Source organism: Loxodonta africana, chromosome 9 (genome assembly GCF_030014295.1).
Source record: "Loxodonta africana isolate mLoxAfr1 chromosome 9, mLoxAfr1.hap2, whole genome shotgun sequence".
Classification (NCBI taxonomy): Eukaryota; Metazoa; Chordata; class Mammalia; order Proboscidea; family Elephantidae; genus Loxodonta; species Loxodonta africana.
The window spans coordinates 41513726-41526124 of record NC_087350.1 but is presented as its reverse complement, the minus strand read 5'-3'; the positions used below and the strand labels follow the sequence as shown (position 1 = coordinate 41526124).

Sequence of the window (12399 nt, the reverse complement as noted above, 5' to 3'; positions counted from 1 at the left end):
ATTACAGGTTATAAGAAAAGCTCCCTTTTGTTTGTTAAACCATCATCACAAATCGGTAGAAGGTTTTGAATCTAAAATAAAATCCCTTCTGGAACTCTACACTGGATAGCTCAGAAGTGACCTACTCTCTACATTAGTAATGCAGGAATATATCAATAAACAAGTGTACCCTAGGGGTTATGATTCACTAACCATTCTTTCAAGCTAATTTAACTCTCATGGAGATTTTTCAACCTAAGGTTTTTGTCCTGATAGCTGGCTCGGCTGATTCAGAGGACTGTTTATATAGCATGTCAAAACTAGATTAAACATTTTCTGAGCACCTACAATGTTCTAAACCACCCATCTGTCAGTGTGTCATACTGTGGTGGCTTGCATGTTGCTATACGCTGGAAGCTATGCCACCAGTATTTTAAATAAAAATAGAGTCACCCATGGTGGACTGGTTTCAGCAGAGCTTCCACACTAAGACAGACTAGGAAGAAAGGCCTGGCAATCTACTTCTAAAAATTTGCAATGAAAACCCTATGGATCACAACAGAGCACTGCCCAACACAGTGCTGGAAGATGAGACCCCAGGTTAGAAGACACTCCAAATACAACTGGGGAAGAGCTGCCTTCTCAAAGCAGGAACTACTGTTGTTGTTAGTTGCTGCTGATTCTCAAAGTAGAGTCAACCTTAACGACGTGGATGGAGTAAAGCCTTCAGGACCTTCATTTGCTGATGTGGCAAGACTCAAAATGAGAACTGACTGGGGCAAACATCCATTAGTCAACAATGCACTCAAACGTACCGACAATCACGAAGACAGCACAGGACTGGGCAATACGTAAGACCGCCATGAGTCGGAGCCAAATGGATGGCAACTAACAACAATAACAAAAACGTACTGGGTATGGCATTAAGTTTGGAGGATATAAAATGAATAAAGTATGGTGGTTCCAGACTCCAAAGAGCTCATAGTTTTGCTTGGTAGTCATGTCAATATGTAATGTTACCACTTTGCTAGTCCTATAATATAAATAATACATAATATCAAGGCAGAATGTCACAGTGCTGAGAGAGCATCTGAGGTCAGTGCCCAGTATATCAAACCCATTTAATGCACTGTTAGGACAACTAGCCACATCTAGACATACGCTTGACTAATACCGGGTCGTTATGAGTTGCAATCGCCTTGATGGCAGTAAGTTTAATATATGATTGAATCTCTGGTATTTTCTGGTGTTCAGGTTTTAGTATATAAAGCAGAACATTTTCAAAATAAACTAGAATTACAGTAAAAAAAAATGTAATTATTTCAAGAAAGTCTATTATCTGTGTTAAAATGGCGTGGCGGAGGTGCCTGACCGTCTTTTAACTTCATGAGGTGGAAAGATAATCAAGATGAACAGCCCAAGCTGATTCCTATAGGACAGAGGTCAGACATACCTCCTCTTGCCAGCCCTTTTTACCAATTCTGACACCATCTGCCCCTTTTACAGCTCACTCTACTTCTCTGCTAAGTTTGCTAATTTGTTGCAATGACCACGCAGTACTCACAGACAATATTCACAGTTACGGGGTTTATTAGGAAAGTAACAGGTTACAGTTCAGGTTCAGGAATGCTCAGGATACAGTTTCTCCATCAAGACAGCCTCTTCTCAGCCGTACCCACAGGCAGGTCTCTCTCCCTGGCTCCTGGCCCCTTGGCCTAGCCTCTGCCCTGCTCGGACAAGTGTTACAAAGCTCTTTTACTCTGCTGGTAAGTGCCCAGAGGCACCCCATGCACCAGTAAGCCTAGGCCAAAAGAGCTCAGCTCTAGCTCCGTGGGCAGGCAAACCCAGGTCCACCAAGTGCCTGCAGACACCCTACTTCACCAGCAGGCCTCCTGCCGGAACGCACTCACTTTCTTAGCTTTTTCGTTTTGTGGGCCAGAAGCCCACCACGCCATCTTCTGCAGGTCTCCTGGTTCTGCTGCTGTTGTTTCTCACCCGCTGCTTCTCACTGTCTCCAGCTGCTTCTCACTGTCTCCAGCATTACAGCTGTACTCTGTCTCCCTTTAAGCCCAGTGGGATGGAAAAACTGACCAATTCCCTCATTAGTGTTCCATATACCTCATTTGCATAGTCCCACCCTGTCATTTGGTGGGAGTTGCAAAGGCTATGGCTAGAAGGGCCACATTAATTGGCTCCACCACAGAGATTTACTATTAGCAACACTTTAGGAAAAGAATTACAAGAATCAACTATATGAATATGAATGTTATAGCAGCAACAAGAATAAAAGAATCCTAGCCTCTGGTTATAGCCTGGTTGGGGGAGGGAGGTTTGCTTAAATTCACAATGTAAAAACATGTCTTGCTCACTAGTTACACCAGAAATAAAATGCCCAACTAATAATTTGGCACCTAAATTATAGGAAAGAGCCATCTGCACAAATACAAAAATACACTGCTTTAGTTAGCTACTGTCCTTCCAAGTAATACTTTAAAAAGAAACAAGAATTCCTTTGATATAGCAGGTGCTCAATACCTGCTTATTCAAAGGCTGATTATCCTTGCACTTCAGTGGTATTATTCAAACAAGTATGTCAAAGGGTATCAATCTGTGACCCTCCAAAAGAACATTACCTCTTTTTTCCAATGCAGTGTAATGAAAACAGCAAGGGTCCAAGTCCTGGCTCTGCCAATAGCTAGATTTCCGCATATTTCAATCATGTACTCAGCCTCTCTAGGCCTCACTTTCCTCATCTGTAAAACAGTGGAATTGCTTTAGATTTCTAAATGAGGGAAATATGCTAGGTCTCATTCAGCTATCAAATTGTATGACTGAAAAATTCAGCAGCTATTCTCATGTAAACAGAATGAAAACGGTCATATCAAGGAATGTAAAACACTAGGGGAAAAAAATGCATTAAAAGAGAGGTAGCAGGGTGTAGGGACAAAAGCATTACTAGACTAGGAAACCTGACAGTCACACTGAATTTCATAAGTCACTTGCCCTCAGTATTCTCATCTGAAATACAGGAATAAAAATGCCTATCCATCTGATGAATTAAGACCCTGAGGTAAGCCAGTAAAAGCTTTTTGGTTAACGGATAATGAGAAATTAAAGAAAAATAATGTTGACAAGTCCTTTGACCCTAAGATACAGTGCTTTTCTGCTTCCTAAAAATATGTTGTTGTTAGGTGCTATCGAGTCCATTCCAACTCAAAGGGAACCTATGTACAACAGAACAAAACATTGCCTAGTCCTATGCCATCCTCACTATCATCCTCAAAATAGCTATGTTTGAGCCCACTGTTGCTGCCACTGTGTCATCCCACCTCACTGAGGCTCTTCCTCTTTTTCGCTGACTCTCTATTTTATCAAGCATGATGTCCTTCTCCAGGGACTGGTCCCTCCTGATAAAATGTCTAAAGCACCTGAGACAAAGTCTTGCCACCCTCGCTTCCCAAGAGCATTCTGGCTGTACATCCAGGACAGATCTGTTCGTTCTTCTGGCAGTCTACAGCATTCTTTGCCAACATCATAATTCAAACGCATCAATTCCTCTTTGGTCTTCCCTTATTCATCATCCAGCTTTCACATGCATATGAGGTGGCTGAAAATACGGTGGCCTCGGTCAGGCATACCTTAGTCCTCAAAGTGCTATCTTTGCTTTTTAACCCTTTAAAGATGTCCTTTGCAGCACATTTGCCTGATGTAATACGTTGTTTGACTTCCTGACTGCTGCTTCCATGAGCACTGATTGTGGATTCAAGTAAAATGAAATCCCTGATGACTTCAATATCTTCTCCATTTAACATGATGTTGCTTACTGGTTCAGCTGTGAGGATTTTTGAAGGCTACCGTTTTTGGTCTTCATCAGTTAAATGCTTCAAGTACAGAACCTGTTCATAGACCAAGAGGCAGTCAATTGAACAGAACGAGGGGATACTGTGTGTTTTTAAATCAAGAAAGGTGTGTGTCAGGGCTTTATCCTTTCACCATGCTTAATCAATCTGTATGCTGAGCAAATAATCCAAGAAGCTGGACTATAAGAACATGGCATCAGGATCATAGAAAGACATTTAACAACCTGCAACATGCAGATGATACAACCTTGCTTGCTGAAAGTGAAGAGGACTTGAAGCCTAAAAATATAAAATATAAATACTTTATAGATGGGTCAGTAAGCTTCCAAGTAACTGACTTTAGACTTTTCCTGTGCCTAGTCCCTTACATCACAGTCCGCTTTGGTTTTTTTTTTCCCCAGAGAATTTAGAGTAGTGACCTCATTTCCCCAGGCTCTCATTTTATCAGAGGAGGAAACTGAGGCCCAACAAGGTTAAGGGGATTTAAAAAAAACCAAGCCTGTTGCCGTGGAGTCGATTTTGACTCAAAGTGCTGCTACAGGACAGAGCAGAACTGCCCATAGTTTCCAAGGTTGTAATCTTTAAGGAAGCCAGCTGCCACATCTTTGTCCCGCAGAGCAGCTGGTGGGTTCAGATTGCCGAACTTTTGGTTAGCAGGTGAGTGTTTAACCACCGCACCACCAGGGTTCCTTTTGATTAAACCCCATTGCTGTCGAGTTGATTCTTACTCATAGTGACCCTACAGGACAGGGGAGAACTCCCCCATAAGGTTTCCAAGGAGCAGCTGGTGGATTCGAACTGCTGACCTCTTGGTTAGTAGTCAAGCTCTTAACCACTGCGCCACCAGGGCTCCTTTAAAGGGATTACCCAAGGTCAAAATGTTGGTAGCTAAGTTATTATGGCCTCCTAATACCTTTTTAATACCTAGGACAAAACCTTTGACATTATAGTGAAGATAAAGATATCAGCGAGAGTAAAACAGGGTTTAGATAAATTCCTTTCAGATTTTTGGCAACTTAAATTCTCTAATTTCATACTCAAAAAAATTGGAAAACCATGGAAAAAACAAAGTAACAGCTATTTGTCATCTCTTTGCCACTATTAATGTTTGAGCACGCATCCTCTTTCCCTAATTATTTTACAAAAGTGGGATCATATTGGACATACCCTTTCTAAAAAATTTTTTTTAACTTGATAATATTAAATATTTTCTTACATAATTAAAATTCACGTTTTTAATGGTTGCAACAAATGTGTTTTATATATATATAAAAAAATATATATATATATCTTAAACACATCTCCAGTTATTTCCTTCTGAAGTAGTCTAATAAAAACAATTTCGATTCTTTTACCACCACCAAATAACATTCTTTTACATGGTTAGGATTCTGGCAATTTAGATTCCTGATATTTAACACAACGACTGAAGTAAATGCCTACATTGTACTAAGAAGGTCACAGGATTTTTAAAGACATGAATGTTTGGCATTTTTCTTGAGCAGCGATCAAGTTCTAACTTCCTCAAAGAGATACCAGGATGCTCACTTTTTAGGTTACCTAGAAAAACCACTCCAAAGGCACTGCAACATGAAATGGATCAGCATGTTTACTTAAAAAGATCATACACAGCATGGTATACCTCTCTGTCTCAACGGGGATCCACTGGCTTCCACATGAAATTCAAGGTTCATATTTCACGGACATTGACTTTGGTCCTCATATTTAAGACAGCTTCTCTTGTCTGCGGAAACTCTGGTGGCGTAGTGGTTAAGTGCTACTACGGCTGTTAACCAAGAGGTCGGCAGTTTTCGAATCCGCCAGGCGCTCCTTGGAAACTCTACAGGGCAGTTCTACTCTGTCCTATAGGGTCGCTGTGAGTTGGAATCGACTCGACGGCACTGGGTTTTTTTTTTTTTTTTTGGTGTCTGCACTTTTCAGAAATCATCATCAGTCAGCTGCAACAGGTTCCGCTTATTACTCACAAAAGTATTATTGATCAGCTTCCTTCTGGGAGGGATGTTTTTGTTGGTGTTAACCGCCTTTGAGTTGGCCCAACTTATAGTGAGTGACTCCACGAACAAAGGACCAAAATGCTGCCCATTCCTGTGCCATCTTCATGACCGGTTGTAGTCGGACCATTGTGATCCACAGGGTTTTCATTGGCTGATTCTCAGATGTAGGTCGCCAGGCCTTTTTTTTTTTCCTAGGAGGGATGGATGGCCTTAAATCCTAAAACTGAGCCCTGTAATGTGAAGCAAATGAACAGAAAACAGCCCCAGGATTCAGGAAATGGTACAAATCTTTTCACTGTCACAGGTTTTTTTTTTTTTTTCCCTCAACTAGAGTTCTTTCAGGAGAGCTAGCAAAATATCTAAAAGAACTGACCCTTGCATATTGATAATCAAAACTTTATTGGTGATTAAGATATTTTAGAGGCCTCATAGCCTTTCTCACTAAAGACTACTAACTTTGTGTATCACTGAAATTACTGACCTTATTTACAAAACAGCTACACAAATTACTACCATTTATTGTGTATTATATGGTCTGCTCTATGTTAAGTTTTACTTACACTATTTCATTTATTCCTCACAATCTTATAAAGTAGGACTTTTAACCCCGCTGTACAGATGAGGCTTGTTTAAGGCTACCCAGCTACTAAGTGACAAGCTAAAATTCAAATCCAGGACTGTCAGATTCCAAACCCAAACTTTTAGAAATATACTATTATTTAAATGAAGAATTAAGAATCAAGTATAAGAAAACTATGCAACTCTATGGTTTCCTGCATCCAGGCATATTCCTTCTTCAGTTCAATTTGCAAACAACCCAAAACTGCCTTTCATTACTACCCTTACTCAAAATTTTTTATGTGTGCCTTCAAGTTGGTTGATTCTAATTCATAATGACCTTGTAGGACAGAGCTGAACTAACCCCAGAAGACTTCCTAGACTGTCCTCTTTACAGGCCCCTGGTGGCACAGTGGTTAAGAGCTTGGCTATTAATCACAAGGTTGGCAGTTCGAATCTACCAGCTGCTCCTAGGAAATCCTGTGGTGCAGTTCTATTCTGTCCTATCGGGTCACTATGAGTCAGAATCAACTTCACAGAAGCAGATTTGGTTTGGTTTTTGGTCATCTTTATGTGAGCAGAACGGGCCCTGGTGGCACAGTGGTTAAAGTGACTGACTGCTAACCACAAGATCAGTGGCTCCAAACCACCAGTGGCTCCACAGGAGAAATATGTGGCAGTCTGCTTCTGTACAGATTTACAGCCTTGGAAGCTGTCATGGATTGAATTATGTCCCCCAAAACAATGTGTGTAACAATATGGTTGAGCCATGATTTCTAGCACTGTGTGGTTGTCCTCCATTTTGTGATTGTAATTTTACATTGAAAAGGATCAGGGTGGGATTGTAACACCACCCTTACCCAAGTCACATCACTGATCTAATGTAAAGGGAGCTTCCCTGGGGTGTGGCCTGAACCACCTTTTCTCTCTCAAGAGATAAAAAGGAAAGGGAAGCAAGCAGAGAGTTGGGGACCTCATACCACCAAGAAAGCAGTGCCAGAAGTAGAGCATGTCCTTTGGACCTGGGGTCCCTGCGCACAGAAGCTCCTAGTTTGGGGGGAAGATTGACGAAAAGGCCGGCAGAGAGAGAAAGCCTTCCCCTGGAGCTGATGCCCTGAATTTGGACTTGTAGCCTACTTTACTGTGAGAAAATAAACTTCTGTTTGTTAATGCCATCCACTTGTGGTATTTCTGTTATGGCAGCACTAAATAACTAAGACAGACACCCTATGGGGTCGCTATGAGTTGGAACTGACTCGAAAGCAGTGGGTTTTGGTTTAGGTTACAGGAACAGATCACTAGGTTTTTTCTCTGGCGGAGTTACTGGTAGGATCAAACTCCAACCCTTCAGACAGCAGCCCAGAGCTTAACCACTGCTCCACTAGGGCTCCTTTCCCACTCCTAGGAGGTGCGTTTCCCTTAGCCAATTCTTACCTAGTTCTCATGTCTCAGTTTAAGTGCTACTTCGTCAGAAAGAACTCTTGACCTTCTAATCTAAATTAAGCCTCTCTGATATAATCCTCTATCAAGGACTCTGTTCTTAACTTTTAGACTCTTTTCATAATCTGTGCATTGGTTTCCTTAAAGTTCCATTAGTGGGTGGGGCAACGATGTCTGGTTTAGTTCATCGACTGTCGATAAACAAGCTACACCTAGCTCTTGGCCCTGTACACCCAGAGACTAGCATTGTGCCTGTCTAATAAAAGTGCTCTTTTCTTAATGTATGAATGGAATAAAAGAGATTAAACTAGACAGTAAAGGACTTCCATAATCTGGCCCTAATGGGTCTTTTCAATCACATCTTGCATTTAGTCAATTCTCTGCTCCTTTGTGAAGGTCTCTGGCTCTCTGAAACCGTAAATCCTATCTAGCCTTCAAAGTTCAGCTCAAAAGTCATCTCCCCCAAGGGCCCTGGCCTGGACATCCCCAGCTTCCCCTCTGTCTCTAATAGATTCTCTTAGCACTTGCTCACCATACTGCGATTCCAGCCTTTATCATAACTGCTTTGCAGGTTAGTCTACAGTACAAGCAGGTAGGTCTTAGATCTCCATCTAGATCTGTGCTGTCCAATACAGCACCCACTAGGCACATGTAGCTAAAGTACTTAAAATAATTAAAACTAAAAATTTTAAATGTAACATGGGGAATACAGGGTGGAGAGAAGGAGTGTGCTGTCTCATTACAGGGAGAGCAACTAGGAGTACATAGCAAGGTATATATAAACTTTTGGATAGACTGACTTGATTTGTAAACTTTCACTTAAAGCACAATAAAGATTAAAAAAAAAATTTTTTTTTAAATGTACTTACTCATTTGCTTCAGCCACATTCCAAATGCTCAATAGCTATATATGGCTAAGTGGCTACCATATTGGACAGCGCAGATACAGAACATTTCTATCATCCCAGAAGTCTCTGGGTAGTGCAAATGGTTTAATGCACTCAGCTACTAACCAGGAGGTTGGAGGGTCAGGTCCACCCAGAGGTGCCTTGGAAGAAAGGCCTGGTGATCTACTTCTGAAAAATCAGCCCCTGAAAGCCCTATGGAACACAGTTCTACTCTGACAAACATGGGGTTGCCATGAGTTGGAACTGACTGGGCGGGAACTGGTTTGGTATCATTCCAGAAATTTCTCTGAGTGCCTTGAACACAAAAACTGTACTTTACACTTCTTCCTATTTCATACAGTAAAAACGGTATTTACAGCACCTCATAAATAATGAAAGTTCAATAAATATTTAATAGAATAATAAAAAAAGGACTTGATAGATAAGAGAACTTTAACATGATCCTAATTACATTATGACAGTAGTCTTCGACAATAGCACAGGGTCTATACGTTAGGCTAACGCCTATCCCTGAGTCAAGCCTTGAGTTGTTTTATTCACTTGACCAATATCTTTTCTGCCAGGAGCACAGGGATTCAGGTTAAATCTAATATTCACCTACCTAGGGTCAACTAAGTGCCAGACACTATGCAGGGTGATTTTTCTGTGTTCTCATCAGCCTCACAGGATCAACAGGAAACTGAAGCTGAGGGAGGGTAACGTATCCACACCTAGCAGTTACATTATCCACATCTCATCCCACTGCATCTCCAACTTCTCCTGGCTAGGTATTTTTAGAGAGACGGAGTCAACATATTTAATAATGGAATAGATATTGTCTAATAAAATTACAATCTATCTTGTGCTTGGGGGGAAAAGGGAATGAAGGACTTTTTTGTAATATTAAAAGTGTAATCAGATACTAACTTTCAAGATAAACAATGCCCCTTTTTCCCCCTTTTAGTTAGAAATATAGACTTTATTTTGGAAATAGAAGGGCTAGATTAGGGGAAGAAGTATGGGAAACTCTGGAAAGCCCAAGTTATAAGACATTCTAAATGATCAGTAATAATATTATTGAAAATATTATTATTATACGAAATACATACTAAAACAGATACAAATTAATATTAAACAATGAGTTAAGCTAATTAAATATTTTAGATCTATATTACATATTATTTCAAAGTGTGCTCAACTTATTTCAATCTTTTAAATCTTGACTCGAATGCTTATTAAAAAAGTATGCATTGAGAGAGACCACATTAAATTTCACTGTAAAAATATGATTGGGGGGGGCGTTAAAGCCCTTGATGGGTTTCAATAAATGTGACCTGGAAGAATTGGGACCCATTCCAAACTGCACTGTGTCAACCTGCCAAGCCAATGAACACTCAATCTCGAACAAAATAAAGATGTCTTTCTAGCCTACCTCAGAGAATCTGATTTTAGGTAGACTAAAAAGGCATCTTTATTTTTTTTAATAAACTGCTAACATCTGCTATAATTTCTTCAAGAAAAATAACACCAGTATTGACAAAATAGGCCCTTCGTTTTTTGGGAAGATGTCTCTTATTTGCACTAAGGCTTCAATTCTCAAAAAGGGACTGAAAGGCTGATATACAACAAGGCATCAAAGCATTCTTTAGAAGGCCCAGTAACCACCGTGGTTACTGCCAGGAAATTATTCCAAACACTCATTTTGAAAAAAGCAGCAGTTATAAGGGTAAAGGAAGTGGACACAGACAGAAATGGCAGGTGTGTTTTGGGGCCAGGAGGGCTTTGTTTTTAATGAAGCATAGCTGCAGATCTTCAATTATGTGCCACAAGGGAGGAAGACATTGAGGGCTTCTTAATTCTTTTATAACCATCACCTTGGAAGAAAACACTTTGTTCAGATGTAGGTTTGGCACCTCTTTTAGGCAGAAAAGCTTAAGCAGTTAGAATGCTTAAAAAGAATAGTTCATGTGCTTCAAATAAAGAACAAAATTTTAAAAATTAACACAAACAATTAGATTAAGTAATGATAACGCAAACCTGAATTTCATGTTTTCTTTTGAGAGGAAATCCTGGTGGCTAGTGGTTAACAGTTCGGCTCCTAACTAAAGGGTCCGCGGTTCAAATCCACCAGGTGCTCCTTGGAAACCGCATGAGGCAGTCCTACTCTGTTCTATAGGGTCACCAGGAATAAAATCGACTCAATGGGTTTGTTTGTTTTCCTTTTGAGAGGAAGTAGGGAAAGGAGCTACACTTTTGCATCTTTGTTACTCCTTTGCACGTTTTAGATACAAACAAACCAAACCAAACCTGGTGCCCCAGAGTCCATTGCCACTCAAATGGTTCCTTTTCACTATTTATGTGGCTCTGGTCGCACAGTGGTTAAGCGAGCTTGGCTGCTAACCCGATAGGTCAGTTCGAACCCACGAGCCACTCCCAGTGGGAGAAAGATGCGGCAGTCTGCTTCCGTAAAGGTTTACAGCCTTGGAAACTATGGGGCAGTTCTACTCTGTCCTATAGGGTCGCTATGAGCTGAAATCGACTCGACGGCAATGGGCTTTTAGTCTTCACTACTTTTCTTATTTATATAAAAGTAGGGGTGTCAGAAAGAATACTCTTCTGGCATCTCTCCAAAATACTCCAAGTAAAATGGAAAGGAAGGAGAGATACATATGTCAGTCCTTATTGTTTTGTTTAAATAGCGCAGCAGCGTTTGGATTAAAATGGGTTAGTATGTTCTCTGTAACTATGAATCAGCTAAAGCTAAAGTATCCAGGTTTCTCCTGCTTTGCACCAGTCCCATACTGTGCCTACAGAAGGTACTCCTGGAAATGTTCTGCTCACTTTCAAAACAAAATCTTTTATCAATCGAATGTTTTTACAATCTTGTGACAAGTGAGGTGAACGTCAAAAGTAGCCTCGAACTACCTTTAGAAGGTAAACGAAACGGTGGGATTTTCGGCTCATCAAGCATAAGATGACCGGCAATCCCCTCTTAGCAAAGTCCGTGAACCTCAAGAGTTGTGTTTACGAGGCATACACAGACCCGCAGTCTGTGCGCTCGTGTACCCTAAACGGATGAAGGATGCGGACAAACAGATGGAGTCTAGAGTTTCAAGAAGTCCTGGGAAGGGCTGGGAAGGGAGCGCGAAACAAAGTCGTTCCCTTTGGGTTATTCGAGGTCACTTCTAGGGACTCGCCCGCAAGCCTCTTCGGTTCCCGGAGCCCGTGATGGGCAGGGGCCCGCGCGGCGGCCGACAACGGTCCGGCCCGGACCTCCTCTTCCCCGCTACCCAGGGGCGCGCACGGCCGGCTTCCACGCGGTCCGCCTGCCGCCCGAGGTCGGCTCCGGGCTTGGCCCCGCCCCCGCCCGCCCGGCCGGCCACCGCCCCAACGACCCTCGGAGCGGCGGAGGTAGAGGTGCCGCTGGCGCGCGACTCACATGTGCGGGTTCCTCCTGAAGGCGTTGGTGATGTCCTTCACCACCCGCTGCACCAGCACCGCCACCTCCTCGCTAGTCTCGGCCATGTTGGCGGTGGCTGGGACGCGCCTCCGGCAAAGCGCGGAGCCACCGGCGGGAGTTCCGCGGCCAGCGCGCGCGCGCGAGCGCCGGTTTGGCCGCGCCCCGTCGGCGCGGCGGCCTCCGAGCACTTCCGGGTCAGT

At 42.2% G+C, this 12399-nt stretch overlaps 1 protein-coding gene across 2 annotated transcripts in view; it reads right to left on the bottom strand.

Annotated features, from left to right (window-relative positions):
• The window catches only part of PTAR1 (protein prenyltransferase alpha subunit repeat containing 1), a 76149-nt gene extending 63815 nt beyond the window's left edge, over positions 1-12334 (bottom strand). Inside the window, exon 1 of one of the 2 annotated variants that reach the window (XM_010587532.3) lies at positions 12179-12334. In XM_010587532.3, coding sequence (XP_010585834.1) covers positions 12179-12264 — 86 coding nt within the window. In that variant the 5' untranslated portion in view covers positions 12265-12334. Of the gene's footprint in view, positions 1-2612; positions 2733-12178 lie in introns of those variants that run through there. The other variant, XM_064291235.1, reaches the window with a different exon arrangement.
• Positions 12335-12399: the final 65 nt, after the last annotated feature.